At 42.0% G+C, this 23,163-nt stretch overlaps 1 protein-coding gene across 1 annotated transcript; it reads left to right on the top strand.

Annotated features, from left to right (window-relative positions):
* Window positions 1-4,391: 4,391 nt before the first annotated feature.
* GEM (GTP binding protein overexpressed in skeletal muscle) lies at window positions 4,392-13,250 on the top strand. The gene is made up of 5 exons (XM_079299757.1): window positions 4,392-4,559; window positions 6,253-6,595; window positions 9,655-9,731; window positions 10,207-10,411; window positions 11,978-13,250. The coding sequence occupies exons 2-5, from the start codon at window positions 6,262-6,264 to the stop codon at window positions 12,253-12,255; spliced, it is 894 nt and encodes a 297-aa protein (XP_079155883.1). The 5' UTR covers window positions 4,392-4,559; window positions 6,253-6,261; the 3' UTR covers window positions 12,256-13,250.
* The last annotated feature ends 9,913 nt before the right edge of the window (window positions 13,251-23,163 follow it).

The following is a 23,163-nucleotide window of genomic DNA, read 5'->3' as shown; positions in this document are numbered from 1 at the left end:
CATTCCCTGGACAATTATCAGCAGAGTTCATTAACGTCATTGAGTGCAAGAGTGGGAAATAGGCAGTCCTTTTGCTAAGTAACTCTTACTGAAATAATCCAGTTTTGCCATTTACTCTTTATCATTGCTCTTTTTTCCCCTCAAAGCTGACAGTTATTTCAATTTCTTTTCGGTTAACTAGACTAAAAATTAACTTGTATTTTATTATGAACTGCATTTCTTCCCCTGGTTGCTCATTTCTCATTTTCTGCTGAGTCTTCCACTGTTCTGGCTTAATGCATTTGTGGGGAAAATACCTTTGGACACCTATTATAGCCAACAAAGCTCTGCAGTGCACAGATATAGAATACAAGTTCCTTTTGGAGCATCAGAATCCAGATTATCTGCAAGTAATAGACTAATTAGGGGTTCTCCAATGAGTCAGCTGATTAAAGGCAATCCTATTCCCTGGGAGCTCTAATGCTGGCTTTTACAGCTAACTTGTGCACAAGGATTGCAGATCAGTGCTTCTTCCCTATCCTTGTGCTCATCACCAAAGGATTATGTTCTACTTTCAGTGCTCAGTTAAAGAATTGTATAAATGCTGCTGTGATGTGGAAGAAAAGAAGCTGGGGGAGTAAATTCAGTATCCCCTGCAAGCAGCTCTAGGAACAGGGTCTACTAAATCTTCTCCACTGAAAAGAGCAATGGCTATTTTTTAGATTGGATGGTGGCACTTTAAGGTGCTTCTGACAGTTTCCCTTAAAATAAATCATTGTTTATTATTCCCTAATTTCTCAATGTTTTTCTCTGCCCTGTCTTCCCCTTAAGACCCTCAGTAATTTACCTCAGGCACATGATCCTTAATTTCCCTACCTCATCCATCCCAGTCTCAGTGTGTTTGATCCCTTGTACCTTTTCAGTCAGTATGAAACTTCACATGGAGTCATTGGATGTGAATTGGGAGAGGCAAAAGCAAAGCTGTGGACATAAGCTGTTGTAAATAATGGAATGGTCCCATTGCTGTGGGCCCAGTGCTGCTTCATCCCACATCTATTTTTGCCTTTTGTTCTACATTTGCTCATCAAGCTGTCTGTGGCTGCCTGTGCAGCAGGGATGGATGGTGACAATGGAGCAGCTTCCCTAGGGCATGCAGTGGCTGTGGACACTCCCAGTGTGTCCAGCACTACCCAGCCCAGCACCCAAATTAATTCTGTCCATAGCTGCTGTTGTTGGTAGGACTGAGAATAGCCAGGGGCCTGCCAGCACTGCCAGATGTGAGAGGCAGAGCAGAATGTGAAATGCCACAATGGTCTGGAGGAGACTAAGGCAGGCAGAGCTCATTCACTGCCTGTGCAGGCAGCTCACTATTGGGAACAAAGTCTACTAAGCCAGGCCCACTGAGGGCAAAGATGAAGGTGAACTCCTCTGCTGGATGTATAGGGAGAAAGTGCACTTTCAAACATGCTGCAGTGAGTTTTCATTGAAAGAAATCTGAATTTTGTTTTTCCTGCTTTTTAATTTTTTTTCCTCCCTTGAATTTCCCTCCCACTTCAAGATGATTTATGTCCTCTCTGTGGATAACCCTTACACCAGAAGGTTTGATGAACTACTTTTGCCATCATATACATCAATTCAAACTGGCAAATTAAGTGTCAGCTAAAAAGCACTGCTTTTATAACCAGTGGGAAATTTCTGCCTAATTGCTCTGCTCATCACCTGGTCTAATTGTAATTGGCTGGGGAAGGATTGCAGAGCTGCTGCTCTGCAATGTTTACTTCATCCTGGCTGCAGGGAGAATTCCTTTAAGATGTGATTAATGAAACAGAGAGTGGATAAGATGGAAGAAAAACAATGTCTGTGAATTTAAATATTGCAGCAGGCAGTTACATCCAAGCACTCGAGTGCTCTGCGACAGCACCAGCCTCGTGGTTTGTCTCTTCTAGTGCTGTGTTTTGGGCAGGCACAAGACTTGGAAGTGTTGACCAGCAAAGAGTGCAAAAGGGCTGAACAGACCAGACTCCATCAGTCTGTGGGATTGCTTTTATCCCTGAGAAGGACTCAATTCACGTGTTTCAGTATCCAACCTGCTGTTATCCCTTGTCAGTATCCTCAGGCTACAAAGGCTGCATCTCCCCCCAGCTTTAGAAACAAGTAAGAAAGTGTTTCACCCACAGATAGAATGAGTGAAGGTTGTAAGTGCTGATGGCATTCTCTGAGGAGCAACAATGCTTCATCCTGTGGATGCTTAGTGCAGAATGGCACCTGGAGAGTTAATGGTTAATTGTCCAGTTGGAAAACCAGAGCAGGCTCAGAAGAAACAGTACAAAGAGAAATATGTGCAAGTTCCCAAGTACAAGCACTTCATGCCATGCTGGGACAACCCTTCTGGATGGCTTTATGGAAGAGATATATGGTGTGGTTCTGAGAGACATGTTTTCTTTGTCTGCCTTGAATTTTATGAAGAGGATATGAAAGATGACGTCCAGCAATTCTTAATCTAACAGTAACTACAACTAAACACAAAGGCTTTACTGACTTTGGTTTATTTCTTCTGTCTGCACTTTCTGCTGTGATATGTTAAACAATTGGGTGAGACATTAGAGCTGCAGTTCTGCTGCAATAACTCTGGACATAAATCTCTCCAGTCCTGCACTGGACAGGTTATGCTTTTTTACTCAGCAGTGACAAATTACAGACAATTTACAGAGAGCTGTGCAAACCTGAGGTGCAGAGCATTGTACTCCAACCACCCTCTCACCTTCATGGTTTCCAGCATGTTTCAACAAAAAAAAAAGAACAAAGAAACCTAAGTTGACTATACCAACAGGAAAAGTATTTTTGCCAAGTACTGTCCATGCCACAAACATTCCTGGAGAGAGATGTAGTTACATTTTGGGCAGTAAGCATTACAAGCCCCTCTGTACAAGCTACACAGAAGGATGTGGCCCTTTGTGCTCCTTGGGATTCTCACTCAGCAGCAGAGGCCTGATGTGTAAGAGACAGGTGAGGTGAAGATGCAGGACCTGGGGCTAGTTCAGCTGCTGCCAAGCACTGAAATACAGGTGAAGGAAAATCAGGGCATGTTTCTGCTCAATTCTACCCTTGGTAGATCTGCATAATTTCCATGTACATTGAGGAGTACTATTACTTTGTGAAAAGCTCTTGGCTTTTAAAACTTTAGAATGGTTCCCTGAAAATTCTCATGAAAGACAGAGGGATGCAATAAAGCCAAAGGGGAAACAAAGCAAGGAGATTTCAACTGCAGTGTTAACACATTAGTGCTCCCTTCAATAAAGGTGTATAGTCAGTTAAAGATTTGCTTGCCTGTTGTTCAGGCTTTCTAGGATAAGAACTTATCCTACTAGATTCAGGGACCAGGAGATTGTAAATGTAAATGTAAATGTAAATATAAAATGTAAATATGTAAATATAATATAAAACTGTAGGACATCATTGTATTTAATCCAGAGTCTGGATAATTGGGATCAGACTACAGGGTTTATGTATACTTATATAAATAAGTAGCAAGTAGTTTTGTCACATTTTTTTACTCTTCTTTGGTTAATGAAGAAGTATGTTGTTACACATTCCAACAGGTTTGGACTTTTTTTCTTCTGGCAAAATTTCTCCTGCCAATCAGTTATGAGGCTATAAAAATTTAAGGACCAGACCCTGGGTTTGTGACTTGTTCACTGCGTAGTGATTGTTCTGTGCACAGCATCAACACTGTGTGACTTTGTGCAGACTTTGTGAGTTCTGATGCATCTTTGCCAACTTCCAGCTGCAGTAAGATTGAATTCACAGTTAGAAGTCTTCCCAAGCCCTTGGTAGTAAAATATTGAAGCAAAAGTGAGAGAGAGATGGTTATGCAGTTCAGGAGACTGGGTACAGCCACTTGGAGGCTGACAGAGAATAACAGGTTTGTAAATATTGGAGCTTTCAAAACAAAGAAACAAACAAGACTCCAACAAGCCCTTAGAATAATATTCCTATTTCTAAAAAATTTCAAAATTAAATTCAGATATTTTATTCCAGAGAAATGTTTTGTCCAGCAGGGGGTTAAGTGTGCTTTGCAGACAGAGAACAGATATATTATGCATTTACAGAATTTGGTGCATTAAATAAACTTAGATAACTTTAAAATCATCATTAATTCTGACAACATTTGAATTAAAAGCTGTCTGAGGCTAAATGTCATGTATTATTTATTTTTGTTCCACTTTCCTGTTTTCATCGTGCAAGAACCAAAAGTGTTTATTTTACTGGCAATATTAAAACAATCACATGATTTTGAGTAAGTCTTTTGAGATTGTTTGCAAGTTTTTTCTCTTCTGCATGTCTGCTTCCTCCCAGCTGGGGGCTGGCTGTTGTATGGCAAGGCCAGCCACGTCACGGAAAAGCCCTGTCTCTGATCAGATGGGCTTAATATAAACCAGGTTTGCTGAGGGAGAATTAAAGAGGCAGCCCCAAAGCAGGAGAGGATTTACTTCAGCAGAGCTGCTCAGTGTGTCACAGCCCACCAAGAGAGAGGGGCACTGGGAGCAAAGGACTGGACTGGCTGCAGGAGCCTGGCACAAGTAAGAGAGGATTTGGATCCTGGAGACCCAGGCAGATGAATGCAGTATGGGGTAGCAAAACCAGTTTGAACTTGGAGCACAGTGTGTGACTCGTTTGGCTTTTATTAATGAGGGGTGATAGTTTGTGAGAGGCTAAATTGTAAAATGTTTGTGATGGTTTTGTGAGTGAGTGTTGCAGGTTGTGAGTTACTCTCTGTTGTCTGGCTGAATGAGATGTGGCTTTTTTTCATCTGGTCTTTTCAATGGGGATACTGCAAGGAAAAAGTGCATTTCAGAATTCAACCACAGTAAATGTTTAATTTTGTTTGTGAAACGGTCTTTGCTTAGTGCATGATTTCTTCTTTAGGTGTATTTCTTGCTGACAAAGTTAGTGTGACCAGGACCATGCAAACGATCTCATTTTGTCCCAGAGTACTGCACATCACAGAGAAAATATGGTGTATGCTGTAATAAGTTCAGACAGTGCTTTTTCTATATATTTGTCCTAGGTCCTGCAGATATTTTATTCACTGAAATTTTCAGACAGTTTTGTATGAAGAAGAATAGCAATTTGTACTTATTGCTGTACTGTACTTTTTACTGTTCATCACCTATTATTGAGGTTTGGAAGTGGTTGGGTGAATTTTAAGAACAATTATCCTATTTACTGATATGGAGGAGAGAGCCAAGAAACATGAGATATAGGGCAAAAACCAAAAATGTCTAAATAATGGTCACTTTGGGAGCTGGAATGCATCAAAGAAACTTTCCTAAAAATGGTAGCTATTGGCCTGTGAGAATGACATCACTCTTCTCTGCCTCCAAGCAAGAGAAATAGAGTTTGCTGAAAAAAATGTAATTAAGAGCTATGCTTATGTAAGAAGAGTGAACCTATCTAATTAATAGTGTGGTGATGAAGTTACCAACTTAATAACTATAAATTAATGAGCCTTTCCTCCCAGATATATCTCCTGTAGAAGCTAAACTTGTACCTCCTCAGAAAAGCTGTTGAATTTCACTATGTCCTCTATTTATCAGCCAAAAATCCCTGTCTGAGGCAGAATCATTCTCTGCTTACCTGGCCACAGATAAGACCCAAATCCACCCCATCACATCAAGACTTGCTTTCATGACTTTTTGTGCCAGAGTTGTCTGAGAGTGCAGTGAATTATTGCTTTCCAGGAGTTTCAGCTTTTAACAGAGGCAATGAGAAAGATGCTGTACACCCAGCTGCACTGGCAGCTGGAGACAGCTGAGACTAGTGTCTCTGTTTGTCCCCAGTGAAGCCAAAAGGAGGTGGAATTGTCTGCACCACAGGCAGACTCTTGGCAGGGCTGCAGCTGCTGTGTAGGACCGGTGTGGTGAGCACTGTCCCTTCCTGCTGCTCCTGGGACACAGCAATGACTCCCTCTTCCCAGGACTGGGCTGCATTTAGCACACCCCTGAGCTAGTAAAGGCTAAACAAGATGGGATTTAGCATGTGAGGGTGGTATTATCCCTAAGAAACAGGCTCTGTCTTATTACCTAGTAATTAAAATATTTGTTTGTGTGCCACCAAGAATGCAGAATGCACCAAGAGTGCACAAAGGCTAATTTTTCTTTTCTCACCTATTAGGTCCCTAGAGAGGAGCATGATGTGGCACCTTGAAGCTAGTAAGAAAGCATTTCTAAATATTTAGCGGGTAACATTTGTAATTTCCCTATTTCTCCCTAGGGGTTAAAAATGACTCTCAACAATGTCACCATGCGTCGCACCCACAACAGCAGCCTGCACCAGCAGCAGCAGCGATGGAGCATCCCTGCTGATGGAAAGAACCTGCTGGTCCAGAAAGACTCCAACGAGTACAACCCACAGAAACGCTACACCATCAGTCCTGATGAATATTACAGGAGGAGCTGGTCCTCAGAGTCATCCGACTCGGTCATCTCCTCCGAGTCGGGCGGCAGCTGCTACCGCGTGGTGCTGATCGGGGAGCACGGCGTGGGCAAGTCCTCGCTGGCCAACATCTTTGCAGGGGTGCACGACAGCATTGACAGCGACTGTGAGCTGCTGGGAGGTAGGTGCTTATGTGCTGTTGGTGCCTGCTTGCAGCCAGCTCTGCCTGTAGTAACTGGCACAACAAAAGAGAGAGGCTGTTTAATATAAACCAGAGGTAACAAATATTTGGGTCCGATCACCAAAACTCATTGAACTCTATTAACAAAATAAGATTAATAAGATACTCTCTAACAGTGATTGAAAGCCACTGAAATACAGCAATTCAGATTCCCATGCCATTTCATTCCAAAATACCTGTTACAAACTGCCTCATTCCTGCTTCTGATGATGCTACACAAGAATCTGCTTGAGCTTTCATGCTGGTCCAACATTTGTGTCACCACTGGCATCACAGGACTGACTACAGCTTTCCTTGTGGGAGAGAAAGCAACTGCAGGTCCTCACTTTACACGAATTAAATACTTTAAAATTATATATAAAGAAAAAAGCCACTTCCAAAAATCATTAGAAGTCATCACAGTCTTTCTGTATATACAGATTGCCTTAGCACAGGATGTATGGACTTTGAGTAAAATATATAAAATTTTGAGTAAAAACCTTGTTTCATGTTACTTGCACAGCATGGGCTCCTTCAGGAGGAAAAAAGATAAAAGTCCTTCAACAGAATAGGAAAACTCTGGTTGCCTGATGCCCAGGGGAGGAAAGACACAAGCTGTAGGGTTCTCTTTGATGATTCCCCCTCGCTTTGACCCCTTGCTTTGTTTAGGATAGTAGAGTGTTTAATCCCAAAGATCAGACCATGAAGGAGGTGAAGCTGTAGCACCAAGTCCTGAGCTATATCGTGTGCAGGATGTGCTGTGGAAGGGCTGTGCTGCCACAGCAATCTGCTCTGTCCCTAAGGATGCAGTCACTGTTGCTTCCAGGGGACATGCAGTTGGCTGCCAGGTTTTGTTTGTCACTATGCAGGGCTTTCTTTGTCTCTCCCATATCCCTTCTGTCTCCTGCCTGTATTCCCTTGGTGTGGTGGTGCCAGTGCTACCACAGAGAATTTCTGGGCTTCTCTTCCAGCCTTCAGGGGGGCATAGGCAGGGCAGCTTCTTTTTTGTGTGTGTAACTCTCCAGTTAGGAGAATTTTTGTCCAGGATTTAAAACAGCCCAATATCAGGAAGGCTGGACTCACATTTCCTTGCTTGCTGTCTCAGACTGGATACACAGGGATTTGTGCCTTTGAGGGGTTTGAAATTCACTGATTTAGGTATGCTCTGCCTTCAGCTTCTGCCATCAATTTTTTCCATAATTCTGCCAGCTTCTCAGCCTGGAGCATCTCTAATAAAAGTTTTCCCAGTGTTAAATGACAGAATCAGAGTAGGATTCTCGGACAAGCCACCAGAAAGTGCAGCTGATTTGGAAACTGCCTGTCAGGCAGCTTTCTTTTCCTTCATGTGAAGCTGTGTGGTTTCTTCTTTCCATTGCACTTCCAGCAGCATTGCTTGGAGTATAGCAGTGACAGATTTTCAAGGCCAGCTCTGAAGAGATAATTGGAAATCTTGCTGTTGTTATTGCTCTCATTTTTTAGTGTCAGCTTCGAGAACAGCATTAAATTAACTAAGCACTCACTTTCAGTGTGTTTTATATTCTACAGAAGTTCCTTAGGACTGACCAAGGTGTAAATCAGTGCTGAATATGACTATTTAGGCATAGTATTTTCAAGGAGTGTGATTATGCATTTGTAGCTTCTCTATATGTAATGCAGTGCAGAAGGAGTCTTTTGAATTTTGTCCTCTGGTGTGCATGGAGCTTATTCTCTCACAGATGCTCGGTCACTTGAAGAAACTATTTACTTTAGCTTTACAAACTGGAACTTTAGCTTACACACTGGAAATTTTATTACACAAAAGGATAGTTTCAGGGTAGCCAGCTAACAGGGGAGTACAGCTGCTTTTATGGAGAGGCTTTGCTACTGATTGTAAGATGAAGTTAACTCATGAACACAAGTCTCATACTCTTGGGACCTCAAGGGAAACCACTCCTAGTGATTAGCTGTCTTTTTAGTCTTGACATTTTAAGCATGGGCTCCATCTGACTATTTTAAATGTGTAGTATTTTTGGCTTATTCTTTTGCTGGGATGTAGATCCCTAGATTTGAGGAAAGGCTCTGATTACAATTTAGGGGAAAGTTCACTTCATCAGTGCACAGCAGGAGTCTTAGGAGGCACAGGTGAGACACAGCCCTATCTACAAGTGTGGTTGGGACAGATCCTTTAAAAGTTGCACTACCTTAAGACTGGCTTTTTTTTTCACTGACCACTAGTATGAGATTAGAAATGGGTCCAAACTCCTCAGTGCTCACTCTAGTGTCCTCAGCTTTGGGGAAAAAGAAGAAAGATTGGTATTAGAAGCAGATTTCTCAGCAAGGGTTGATAAAAATCCAGAGTGGCAAAAGCCTCCTTAGATCTAGGCAGAATTTTGCCACATGGCATTCATAATCCAGGTATGAATTTTTATGGCTGCAGTACAAAATAACTGACCTGTGCTTTTTTCATATTTCTGCTATTCGGCATCAAAGGTGATGTGGGAAACTGTGTAATGGGAGAGAGTGTGCAACAGAAGTCTCAGTCCCTCTCAAACTCAACAGCTGCTGCCTCACACCAGCCTGTTCTCCTCACTTGGTAGGCTGCTCGCTGTATTGCTCTCAGCAGCAGTGACTGCTCACCCGTAAATTGTCCATGCTAAAGCGAAAGCAAATATTTTCCATTACTCAGCCTCGCTGGACTCTGCTGCTCCCATGGGGCAAATGTTCAGCCTTTGGTTATTTCTTCCACTGGTTCTATTTTCTCTCTCCCACATAAGATAAAGAGACTATCAGCCAAAATAATGAACATTTTGTTTCCTGATCTTTCAGCCTCCTTCATCTATCATGGAAAGTCAGGCAACCAATAATGAGCAGAGCACAGATTCAGTGCTGATGGAAATGAGGAAAGAGCTGGATGTGAGCCTGCCTAAAATTTGGCTCAATAACTCTGTGAACAAACCCCCCACATTCAACAACTTGGAGTTTTTTAAGGTATATGATGACACAAAATAATATATCACCAACCTTTGTGCTTTTCTTTCCAGAAGACACGTATGAAAGAACTCTGATGGTGGATGGGGAGAGCGCGACTGTTATACTGCTCGACATGTGGGATAACAAGGTACTTTAATTTGTTCTAGTCAAATGTTGAAAGTGTATACAAATTACTGCTAATATAAAAAGTAAGTTTCCTTTGGGAAAGAAAATAGGTGTTTCCATACATCAAAATCAGGGAAGATATAGGATTAATCCCGCCCCACATCAAGGCATGCGTGCCTAATGGCTCCACACTGTGAGCCTGAGAAGTTCAAGTCTTCACTTTTTTTAACAATAAAGCAAACATTCAAGCTTTCTTTCCAGACCACGCTCATTCCAGCCTAAAGCCAACACAATAAATTATCTGGGGCAAGTTTTTGCCCTCCTTTGTGGTGAAGTATTCATACCATCACCACATTGGAATTACTTGCAGTATAACTGTGATTCAAACCATACCCATTACAGTTTACAGCAGGAATGCATGTGGATTCTCTAATGTTTTACTTTCTAAGTAAAATCCGCTGTGGGCATAACGATGTCTGCCCATTTGATTTGAGCAGCGCGAGGGAGAATGGATTCGAGAGCACTGCATGCAGGTGGGAGACGCCTACTTGATCGTGTACTCCATCACAGACCGTGCCAGCTTTGAGAAAGCCTCTGAACTCAGGATACAGCTCCGCAGGGCACGCCAGAAAGAAGACATCCCCATCATTTTGGTTGGCAACAAAAGCGACCTCGTCAGGTGCCGTGAAGTTTCAGTGGCAGGTAAGGAAATTGTGAGCATAAACCCGAGATAAACTTCAAAAGTCATCTAGTAGCTTTTGGACAAACTGCAGTGCTATGGCTGAGGGAGTACATTGTGATCAGGACTGGGTAATAAAAGAGTAATAAAATAAAAGAGGACTGGAAAAAAGGGCAGAGGACTGAGAAGGGTCTGCCAAGTCCTTAAGCCTTCCTTGGTAATACTGTTATATGTCAGATAATCCCTTTTCTATATTTATTAAGTACCATCATAAATGGGATTTCTTCCCTTCCAGCTCCTAGTGTAAAACCACTGCAATATGTGATGTCTCTGGTAGCTGGAAATCCTTTGTATTCCCAATGCATGTTTATGCATAACGAGTTTAGCCCCCTTTTATTCTGCTGCCAAATTTTCTCTTCTTTATAACCAGTTCTGTCTTCCCTGATGAATTGAAATCCCCTCTCAATCTTTGTTTTGCTAGTCTGGGCAGGAACTGTGCAGCCTTTCAGAAAAGGTCTCCTTACTGCCTTGTTTTGGGATGCTAAATCAGCCTTCCCTTGGCTGCACACAAATGGATAACTACTAAGCCCATAAAGAGGAGTGGAGAGACTGTTGGGAGCACTGCTGCTGGTTCTCATCATCTGCAGCCAGTAAAATCTCTTCTTGGAGGGTCTTCCCTAAGGCTGAGCTGACACACCATAATACACAGCTATGCATTAGATGTTCTTGTCTTGGCCCATCAGAAATGTGGGTTCTTCTACTCAGTTTTCTTCTGTTTCCCAGAAGCTAGATTTCTTTTTCGCTTTTTCCATGGATGTGCATGGTTCCTCTGGCTCCTGTCACAGCTGCCCCAAGCAAAGAGTTTGAATTGAGGGGTTCATGGGGAGCCCAGAGTTGCCCTCTCATTTGTCTTTGCCCACCTTGCAAGATCTTTAGGAAGATGGCAGGTGTATCCATGTTACTTTAGTGGCCCTGGCAGTGAATTCACAGCAAGTCAGAAGACAATAAATTGGCTTGTGTGTGGAAGACAGCTGTCAGGTTTAGCTTAGGTTCATGTAATTGAGAATAAGAACTATGATTTCAGATGTACCCCTGAAGTCATAGACACCCTGTATTAGAGTTTTGTACATGTGTCTGTTCTCACTGAAACTGCCACAGTTGTAGGGCTCTGGTTCACACCCATGGCCCATGAGGAACAAAGTGCCCTGCCTCCAGTGCTGTGCTGTGTGCCTGGAGAGTGCCATCATCACCCTTCAGTGCAGCTTGAGGGAGTCTGCATCAAAGGTGGCCTTGCTGTCCTCCCAGCCTTAGTGTCCCAGCTCAAGTCCATCATTCTGGGCTACCTTCACAGCCAGCAGCATGGGCTGGGCTTTACTGGGAGGGGATTAACCCCCCATGCTCCCACCTTCCCCTGGGAAGCAGCTGTGCTGTGACACAGGGCAGAGGGATCATGGCCAGCAGGCAGCATCAGGTGATTAAAGACTAATCAGTGCCTATATCGGGCTGGAGGAATCCCCTGGAGGCCCAGGTGTCCTTGTCCCCCCTCCCTGAGCCCCGTGAGCCCGCGTAACCGTGGTGTGGTTTTGCAGAGGGGCGAGCCTGTGCCGTGGTGTTCGACTGCAAGTTCATCGAGACCTCGGCGGCAGTGCAGCACAACGTGCAGGAGCTGTTCGAGGGCATCGTGCGGCAGGTGCGGCTGCGCAGGGACAGCAAGGAGAAGAACGAGAAGCGCCTGGCGCTGCAGAAGCGCAGGGAGAGCATCCCCAAGAAAGCCAGGCGCTTCTGGGGGAAAATAGTTGCCAAGAACAACAAGAACATGGCCTTCAAACTCAAGTCCAAGTCTTGCCATGACCTATCAGTACTTTAAGAACGATGGACTCTGCCAGAGCTTGCGGCATTTTGTGGACATTATCAAACTTTGTCATAGGACAATCAATCAATCTATATTAGATTGGGCTATCGGTGACTTAGGTTCACAGTTGTGATTGTGATGATATGTGCTGGCATGAGAACAGCACAGTGCATGGAAATATCTTCCTCTTTTTTTTTTTTTTTTTTTTTTTTTTTTTAGTAGTTTGAAAAGAAAAGTATAGACCAGAAAGACCCAAAATTGTGCTGGGAACTGTTCTGGAATACACCTGTTCTTTCTCCTCTCACCTTTGGATAATAGTGTAAGAACCTCAAACTCCACAACTTGGGAAGTGAATACTACTGTCTTTACTATTTCTCCTTTTGTTAATATTTCTTTTTTAAAAACTGTGTAAAGAATTGAGGAACTGACTGGAGATTGGTCCCTTGTCAGTTGGCTGGTCAGGCTTGAGCAACCACAGCTGAAAAAAAAAGAATTATTGTAAAATAACCACAAAGACACCTGTTCGGTACTTTTTCTTTATTTTGAGGATTAGTTTCAGTGAATCTACACATCTCTTACTTTGAAAATATTTAAAGGAAAAATCCTATAGTCAAACAAATTTTCCTATCATGTTTTCATATTATGGGTCTGTTTAAAAATCATAGTAAAATTAAAATTAAAGTGCAAATTGTGTCAAAGTGCATCAAGTGCAGGATGCCAAAACTTAAAAAATCACCGGAGCTTTTTTATGCCACCACATGGACTTCTTGTATCCATCCTTGGCCTTTCTCTATGCCAGAGCTATGCTGTATTTATTGTTGTGCAAAATAACAAGCATTTTAATGTCAAGGGGAAATGTATTTATTACCAATTTTCTTAAGATAATAATGTTAATTTTATTACTGTTTTCTATCTAATATCTTTTTTTCAGATATGCAAGTTTTTACATGCCTTGTAATAAAATAAATAAAACGTATGACTGCCTTTGAGCCTCAGTTGAAAATCCCTAAGAATGTTTTCAAGTAGAGAAAGGATTGTGCATGCTGGGCAGGTTTGCTGCTCGAGAAGTGCAGTGAGGATTCCTTACTGCACAGCAACACAGGATCTCAAGGTAGGAAGCACCAGGAGCCTCAGAGAGGAGTGCCCAATTTCTCTCCTTTAAAAATGGGCTTGTGGAGAGTAAGAAATAAATCCCTCCTAGCAAAGGTGTTTGCCCTTTAGCCTGTAAACACTTTAGAAATGTAGGTGAGTGCTGTTACCCCAGTTTTGGAGATAAAAGAAGTGAAATTATACATTCAGGGATAGAAAGCAGGTAGCTGGCATGCTGTGCCCTAATCCTCACTTGCTGTTGGACATATTTCTGCTTTTTTTCCTCTTGACAATTCTGGTCAGAGATGCAGCCATTACATTTTTGGCCACATGACTCAGAAAAGCCAAATCTCCAGCCTGGCAGCTCATCTTCTCAGATAATGAAGGCAAAAACATCCAACATGAACAAGGTGAAACTTGGACTCCTCATTTTGGGCTGCACAGTTTTAATGCACCAAATGCTCTGGACAGGAGTGAGCATGCTGAGTGTTTGCTCACAATTTTCTCTGCTGAGGAGATGACTTCTAGCAGTTCTCTAGGGGTAAAACATCCCACTGCAGAATGATTCAGTGCTTGTGTGGTATCTCCCTGGAAGGAAATTTCTGATCCAGAATAAAGTGTTGACAAGTACAGAAAAATGAAACCTTTTGAAATGAGCACAGACAAGATCCATGTTGCTGGATTTTGAAGGAACATTTTTGAGCTGTCAGCATGCAACCTAAGGTCAACTCTGAAAATTTCATTTTCAGAACTTTTAAACTCTCAGAACCTTTCACCCATTCAAAAGTGAAAACAAAATCGCACAAATTACTTTTTAAAGATTATATTTATGAACTGAAAGTATTGCTTTCTGAAAATATGAACTGAAAAGTTCATAAAACTGAAAGTTTATGAAACTGAAAAACTGAAAGTGTGCAAGCAGCACATTTTCTTAGTCTGTTCTATATCTGTCAAGCTACAAATCTAAACCAAGCAGGTTCTGAAGAAATGCAAAATATCCATGTTGATCATACATCCATGTTCATAACATCATTATGATATCAGGATACATCAATGGTATGATAAAAATTTGGAATTGCTTAGTAAGTTTTCATATCCTTGCTCATCTCCTTCCACTCCTCCCAGGATAACAGAATTTTCTTCTAAAACATATGATTTTTCAAAAAAAAACAAACCCAGTGAGGCAGGACCATTCCCCTGAGATGTCACAAAGAGCTGTGCAGTGGGCATGGCATGTCACCTGGCTTTTCCTGTTCACAGCAAGCAGGCATCACTGCAATTCTATCTCCTGGGGCTGCTGCTGGTCTCTGAACAGCACAGAACCGCCTCTGGACCAAAACAATTTAAACACATGCCTCCCCCTTTCATGTCCCAGCCTCTTTTGGACCACCCTGCAGGCTCCATGCTTGCCTTAGGTTTTCAGGCAGAGCGTGGGGGAGGCTGTAGGGTGGAAATCCACTAGCAGCAGCATCTCCCCCACGGAGCTGTAGCTCAGACACCACCAGAGTGTGTTATTTCTCACCTGTGGATGGGGAGTGAGAGAGCTGGTGCTGAGCATCTACACTTTGCATGTTTCAGGGCTTTTCTTGTTTTGAACCTGGTCTAGTCCTGTGGATTGAATGTCCACCAGGGACTGCAGTGCCTGAGATGCACTCCTGAAGGGCACTGTGAGTTCCACCTGAAGGAACTCAAACCATCTGCTCTGGTGTTAATGGCTACAGCAAGCTGGGTGTGGAGGGAGGGCTGGGGTTTTCCCTTGCAGCTCATGAGATTAATCTGAGTCATGGTTTCAATCCATCATCACCAGATTACCAAATACAGCAATTCTTACTGTTTATAAAAGCTAATGAACCTGGAATGACTGATTAGCATTAATTTACTCTGGAATGCTGATATTTCAAGTCTTTAATATCTTTAACAGTCCCTCTGTTAGTCTCAGATGTGAGTGCTCAAAACTGTGGAATGGATCAATCAGCTATTCTAATCACTGTTCTGCTGTTTATTAAGTCAGGGCTACAATGACAGATCCTAATGTGATAATTACAATGCTGGACCCAGAGATTTGGCAGTGGCTGTGGAATACGTGAGTCACAGCACTGAGCACACCAAGGCCAAAACGGCAAAACTCAGAGTCCAAATAAAATAGAAGAAAATAAGCACAGAAAAAAAGAAGTCTAAGAACACACAAAATGCCAATTATTGTGAAATAGCTGTTATAAAAAGCACTCTTCAAGAAGATAGATCAGAATTATAAGAGGGATTACAGAGCATGTCCAGCTCTGTAATCTTTAATTACGACAGATGAACCGCATAAAGAAAAGTTTACCTATGCTTTGGGAGAAAACACACTTATTTGTTATTATGACACTATGTGGATTTGCAAGGTGCTACAGGATTTTGGATTTGAGAGAATTATTGATAAAATTTAGTCAAGCAAAAGAAAGATATTTTCAATAAAATCAATGGATGTACTGTGAATTTGACCCTCACATATATAAGCCTTTCAACACCAACCCCATGGAAAGCTATAAAGACCTGAGTTCTCTCTTGTGGGCTTTTTGGGGTTCAGACACAAATGGCAGAAAGGGCTCCCTACAGCAGCAGTACTGGTGAAGATAATGGGATCTACAGAAGACTGCTGCAGAGTAAGGAAGCAGTTGAGTGCTGTGACTTTACAATCTGCTACAGCTCTTTCTTCTTCCCTGGGAAGGCTTTTCAGAAAAATCTGTGGCACTCAGAGAAAAGGTATTGATGAGATCCCTGAACTACTAAACTCCTGACTGTCCATAAGTGAACCCTGCAGCTCATTTTTTACAACACCTCTGGAGACTGTAGAGTGGAATGAATCATGTAAAATATCCTGTGTCTGACTCACAAGCACAGGAGACAAATGAGTGAGTGTGAGCTCTGGGGCTGGTCCTAACTCATTGCTCAGTGAGGAGGGCAAATGCTATGGGCTGAGGTGGTGTTCTGCAGGTTTTATCAGATGTGGCTTCTAAGTGCTTTAAATATTATTTAATGAGATCTGTCTGCCTTTCCTGCAGTCCCCACCAGTTCTTTTTCATTGTGGCAGCACAGAACAGAGAGGGTGGAAAAACAAAAACTTTCTTTTGTGTTTTTCACTTGTAGGACCCATGCAACTGTAGGTTTGCAGTAGCACCCAAGACACAGGTGGCATCTTTTGTTAAACTCTTGCTCAAATGTCACATTGCTGGTCATACACTGCCAGCACTTTTAAACGTGGCAGACTCTGTGGGAGGTTTATAGAGTGACTTCTAATTTTCTAAATGTAGCCTCCTGTAATTGAAAAAATAGAGCACCATGTTATTCTCTTCACTATGCTCCAGGAATTTGTAGAGAAGCTTTGTTTCTGTGATTGCTTCCAGAAGAGACCATGGGCCAGATGTAGGGATGGCTGCAGGAAAAAGGGTGAATCCCAGTATAGGGCATGACCAGAGAACCCATAATGTCAGTGTGCAATCTGACAACTTCCCCACCTGCTCCTCCTGGCCCTGTCACTCCAGAAATCTCCCACAGTTGTTGCAGCAAGCCCCACTCCTCCCTCAGTGACCACCTCACACAGGGGCCTGCAGTACTTCTGCATTTATCCTCTGTAATCACAAATGAGACACCATCAAGGTAATGGGGCCTTTTTCCCTTTTTCAGAGCCACTGAAATTCACTATGCAAATCACTTGTGGTTTCAGCAGTTTTGCTGCAACTGCTGTCAGACAGTGGAGTGGGTTCAACACACCCACGAGAGAGCACACCGGTCCTGTGTGCCCAATTTTCCCAGTACTACTGGAACATGGTTAATAATTTCCTGAGATGATTAGGTAGCACAGAAGATGATTAGGTAGCACACTTCCTCCAAGTCTTGAAATTCATGCATGAGTCATTTTAAAATGAAATTACTTTCTAAATAGGAGTTGTTTCTGATACTCAGCACTCGAAAGCCTCCTGTTAGACACAAAGGTTGCCCAGACAAGACCTTTTACTGCTCTCTGGGCCAACAGGAGAAAGGCAGGAGGAAACTTCAATGAGAAAATTCAGACTGTCACGTGGAGACACTGAGGGATGCCTGACTTCAGCTCCTGTATCTGTATAACTGCATGCAGGGACCAGCCTTTCTTCCCCCCCTGTCCTTAGTGGGTGTGGCGAGCCTGGGCCACTCTGTCCCCCCAGACCTGGCACTGCCCACTGAGGAGGGGCTGGGAGCCCTCCCATGCAGGGATCAACGGGAGTTTGGTGGCTGCTCCTCTGGAGGAAGGATCTCCAGCTCCTCTGAGCCTTGCACCTGTTCTCTGATGCTGTGTTTGTTTCACTGAATTGCTTACTGGTCTAACTTCCACTGAGCTCAGAATGGACCTCAATAATTTTGGCATGGCAAGGGTACTATTTTTGTGTCTACCTGTGGCTTTCAGTAACTGTTAGTCAGTCAGAGAGAAATTGGAATGCAGGGATTGAATAAGTTTTAGAGTAAGTTCTGAAGCTTTTAGTGAGTGAAAGGTATGGATTCCACAGTAGTAGCTTGTGTTATAGTAAAGGTTGCAAAAATATTGAATCTTCATTAGAGGCTCCAGGCCTGCAGTTGTAGACAGGACTTAGACATAATAGAGTTATAGTAAGAATATTGCTTACATTTCTTAGATAGAACAAGATAGATTCTATGCATAGTGTTATATGTAACCTGGTGTGCTAAGAAACTAAAATTCTAATAGGCTAAAGAATGGTGGTCTGAGCTTGCATCTTAGCTTGTTGGAAAAATGCTATAAAAGACTATGTATTAGGAAAGTTGTTGCTTTTAGCCATTGTGGCTTTTAGCCACTTGCTTCTAGCTATTTGCTTTTGCTGCTGCTTTTGCTACTGCTTTTGCCATTGCTTTTGCTATTGCCTTTTGAGACTGATGTGCTTTGTAATAAATAACCTTTTTAACTATTAGCTGCTTTGCTTATTTAAGATTACCTGACAAGTAAGAGCCTGGAGCTCAGAGCAGGAGCCTGAGAGCTCTGGAGTTGAGTGCCTGTAGAGCATCTGGGGGTCAGAAAGAACCCCACATCTGATGCCACATCTGGTGCCCCGTGACTAATGCCACAAGTAGCATGTGTGTATTTCTACAATCCACAGCTTTACTCTCACACTGCTCAGGATGTATTCATTCCCTCTCTACACATCTTGAATCCCTGAACAGTGCCCAGTGAGATGCTCTCAAGTTTTGCTGCCACAATCCTCTTTTAGTTGCTTCTTAACTTTATTCTCAGTCTTCTGTGCTTTAGGGTTTTCCTCTTGGTGCAACCTGGTGTCATGAATGGCTGCATTTGCTCCTCCTCACCTTGCTCCATCCAGAAGTAAGCCACTGGAGCTGGAATGTTCCCTTAGCACCCATGGTAGGGCTGTTTCCAGCAGTAGTATTTGGAAGTTGCCCAGCCCCACCAGGATGTGCAGCACATGGACTTTGACAGAGGCAGCTCCACTGGCATCTCTGCTGGGGCTGGGGTGGTGTGCCCAGCTGATGAAGCCCTGGGAACAGGGGTTCACAGGGCAGCTTGGAAAAGCAAATTGATATTCCTTGGTTTATGGACTTCAGACTGCCCCTGGATAATTATCAAAATACAATCTACAGACCCAGAGACATGCTTTGGACGTGTGGTGCCTCCAGGTCTGTGCTGTTTCTGAGAAAAGAGGGCAAAGCAGCAATAGGAGATGCTGTTTAGAACATCACCTATGGGACCTTGTGAGCAGCAGTTTTTCCCTCACTTTCCCCACTAGCTTTGTAAAACTATCTGCCATTTCCCCTTCAGCCTTCTCCTCTCCACACTGAAAAGTCCAAAACCTGTTAGTATTTCCCTCAAGGCAGCTGCTCCAACCACTTAACTGTGTTTTTTGCCCTTCACTGTTCCTTCTTTGATTCTCTGCAGGAGAGAGAAAAGATGCAGTTCATTCTGCTCTAGGTGCTACATTTTAGAGAATGATAAAATATAGTTCTCTTTTGTGTGTTAGAGAGTGATAAAGCATAATTTTCTTTCCTGCTTTCAGTCCACTTTTTGACTATGTCCCATGTGTGTTGATGTGTTTGTTGACATGTTTGGCTGCCATTACACACCGTGTTCAAACCACAGTGAACTGTGACTGCTCACCTGCCATCTTTCTACCCAGTCTTATGAGATCCTTCATCATCAAAAGAGTTTTTATATTAACTATACTCCATTCAAATGCATTGTTCATGCAATATTTTGAAAATTACCACTTTGTAATGCGCAGCTATTGTCCTAATTAGGGATTTAATACATCTGTTTGGTTACAGGTTACAACTTCTATATGCTGGGTGCAACAAGGCTTTTCTTCATGAGTATTATCAGATCAAGATCTTGTAGATATGTATCTTATATGGAAACCTGAAAAGAGGTGACAAGTTGACAAAGGGCAGCTCTGTCACGTCTGCCAGTGTTTGGGATTGCATCATACAATGAGGAGGAAGACAGCTGCCTGCAGCAAATATGCTTGCAGATTTTTGCTCAAGCAAGTAGTCTGGCTGATGTTACTCATTCTGAGGACCAGACAGTGTCCTTTTTATCAAATCTAGAAAGCACTAAGTGCCAAAAAAGGATCCACTGTTTTGCTTGTGAGTAAGAAGTTATGTAATTCTGCTGCTCGAGAAGGAAATACGTCATGGTTTCACCTGGTCCATCTGCCACTTCCTTTAAGGTGTGCTCTGGGTGGGGGCCTGGAAATGCTCTGTACTTTGGCACACACAGAAACAAGATTGTATTGAGAATTAGTACAGACTTTTCTCTAAACTGCTTTGAATTGGAGGTATATTGAACGAAGGAAAATGAAATTTCTGTGAAAGTGAAATTTTCCATTTAGTTTGTAAAGGCAACGTCTTTAATAACTTGTGGTTCAGATTTCCAAAAACCATTGAAAAGATCTGCAGTCCGTGTGATAGCATGTAGATCCACTAGTTGACTCATATTTTACCTGAAAAAGTAATTTCATTAATAGAATTTGGTTGGAAAGAGATCCTTCTGAGTTTATAGTAACTTCAGTGTTAAGGATGACATCTTAATTTTAAGTGTAATCCTTTGCTTGACTTCAGATCCAGTTATAGGCAGTCTGTTTAACAAATTTGTATCTCCTCATGCTCTCTTCATGCTGAGAGCAGTACTGCCTTCTTTTCTGCCATATGTGGTTGAAAGGTGTCATTTTGAGTGCCAGTGCAGGACCCAATGCTGCCTGCTGTGTTTTGGGAATCGTGTTCCTCAGGAGGAAGTGGGTGGGCTCCAGCCCTGCCAGCTGCATGTGCAGCATGGTGCAATTGCTCTGCTGGGACATGAGGATGATAAGAAACATGGGCTCTGCCATCAGAAGGCTGAGGACTTACAGACCTGCTGCTGGGAGAGGTCCAGGCAAACCTGATTTATGGTCCAGCTTTACATCTGAAGGCCACTACTTTTATAGCTTCTCCTTGCAGTATTTCACCACTGTAATGATTGAGAATTTCTATTTAAATAGGAGAGACAAATGGCCAGAGGGCTTCAAAATTAAACAGGTACAAAAAGATTTAAGTTCTTTTTCCTAGAGAGCAGAATTTGCTATGAGTGCCACAGGGACTGTGCAGAACATCTACATCCCTGGTGGATGGTACCTGCTGCAATGCTGAAATGCAAACTATCCGTGACAACTCTGGTTTCTGGAGGGAAAATCCTTGTTTCTGCCCCACCTGTGGGTGGTCACAACACTCTAGAGTGATGTATGCCACATGGTAGATGAAACCCAACTGCAGAGCTGTAGCCTCAGACAATGTGCAGGCTCTGCCACTGTGCAATTACTGCAGCGATTCTGTCTATCCTTGGCAAAATCTTTGCCAACATTTACTGCAATACAAGTAAATCAACAAACTCTTCCCTCTCTAATTAAAAAAAAAACTAATTTAGCATGATGGCAAATGAATGCATGTAAGACATAGAGTAATATGGTGTTGAGATTTTGACCTTGAAACATGAGATTAAAAATTACACTTGTCTTCTGAAGTCCCATTGTTGCCTGCATGCAATATATATTTGAAGCAGTTCCAGAAACATTAACCACATTTACAGAAATAAAATGCCATATGCAATATATATTTAAAGCAGTTTCAGAAATATTAACCACATTTACAGAAATAAAATAACCTTGGTCAAACATTTACATGTACACCAAAATCTCTGGTGAATGCTAGTCTAGCTAAAGAAAATTAAAGTCCTTTAAATAAAAAAATATTTCAGTGTTTCTACTGTGCAGATCCTCAGACCTCATGGATTTTGGCATAGCAGAAGCCTCCCAGCTCCTCTGAACATTTTGGAAGACCTGGCCTGAGCTACTTGCATTGAATGTATTCTTCACCAGGCTCAGCTAGAAGCTTAACCCTGAAGCAAAAGTCACCTACAGAGATCTCCAGTGGAATGAAAATGTATTTCTGGAATACTTCTGATAAAATATTATAATTTTTTTGTTATTTTTATGATTGGGTTATAAGTAAAAAATTAGTAAGGAAAATTTAGAGCAGTGCTACAGGTGCCATTATACAGGTATAATGAAATTGTGCTGAAGATATGAAGTGTTTGTATTATGCATATGAGATAAAAAACAAGTACATAAAACTAAATTAAGAACATATTAATTTATATGTTATATGAATAAAATCTTTATAATAGACAATATAGATATGCTATTTAAACAGGATTTATTTAATATTTATATAACATTCCCTTATCCTCGTGCTTACTCAACAAATTGCTTTTCTTTCTGTAGGCAACCTAGAACATATCTACATAAAAATATGGACACACAACTTCCATAGTAGCAAAAAGCAAAGAAAAACAAACCTAAATCCATTAAAACTGACATTCATTCTTAAAGGTAGCAGGAAGTCTGCACAAATGTGGCATATCTAAAACAGGACTCCATAAACAGCAAAAGAAAAAAAGAATAAAAACAAAATGAAGAGAAAAACTTGTTTCTGTCATTCTCACTGAGCTGAATTCAGCAAAAGTTTGCAGAGACATTAAGTTACCAATTCTAAGAGGAATTAGTTCTTTGTAGAAATTAACTGTAAAAATCCCAGTGTAGTAGAACTATACACACACAATTTCAGCTTTTATTTTCACCCAAAATGCTATAATCTTGTCAAAACCTGCTACTTCCTTCAAGGCTGCTTTTAAAAACAACCAGAATATTAAATCCATTTTTAGCCTTGTGTATCTCTCTTTCTAAGTTAAAACAATTTGCATTTTTAATGTAAAGAAAATCCAATTCTTAGTAAAAGGATACTTTTGAAACAAAACTTCAGTTAAAGAGAGAATGAAGGAAAGAGTCAATGTCTGGCCAAGGTGATCTTGCAGTGAGCTGGTGCCATTGCAGCTGAGTCTTAATGGGAGCATCCTCCCTCCAGCAAAGCTGGCTGGGGTGAGCAGGGTGCAGCAGCCCATGGGCCTGTGCAGTGGACAGGGCTGGGGAAAGCCTGTCCCCCTACTGTCCCCACAATGGGCCAGATGTCCCACCACCACACGGGCAAAAGTGATGGACACAGCTCATAAATACAGGATATAATTAAAAAAATCAGACACCTCCTCTCTGTGATCTAATTACAGTAGGTTGTATGAGTATCAGACATTGGACATGTATTGCTTCTCTTTCTGCATTACCTGCTCATTGTCCTGTTTAACTTACCAGCAAGTAATTCACAAAAACCTACTACCAGAACTGCTGTTTCATGAACATAACTCAAGGACTGATAACAAACTCTTTATGCTTTAGATTAGTTAGAGATAGGAGATAAATATCTCTGCAGTTCCAA

The sequence above is a fragment of the Erithacus rubecula genome, assembly GCF_903797595.1.
Source record: "Erithacus rubecula genome assembly, chromosome: 3".
Taxonomy (NCBI): Eukaryota; Metazoa; Chordata; class Aves; order Passeriformes; family Muscicapidae; genus Erithacus; species Erithacus rubecula.
The sequence above is the reverse complement of the archived record's forward strand: the minus strand, read 5'-3'. Positions and strand labels throughout refer to the sequence as shown.

Excerpts from the sequence above, each read along its gene's own strand:
- GEM (XM_079299757.1), top strand. The coding sequence starts at position 6,262 with ATGACTCTCAACAATGTCACCATGCGTCGCACCCACAACAGCAGCCTG. Across the intron at positions 6,596-9,654 it reads CGACTGTGAGCTGCTGGGAG|AAGACACGTATGAAAGAACT; the intron begins GTAGGTGCTTAT and ends TTTTCTTTCCAG. Across the intron at positions 9,732-10,206 it reads TCGACATGTGGGATAACAAG|CGCGAGGGAGAATGGATTCG; the intron begins GTACTTTAATTT and ends TGATTTGAGCAG.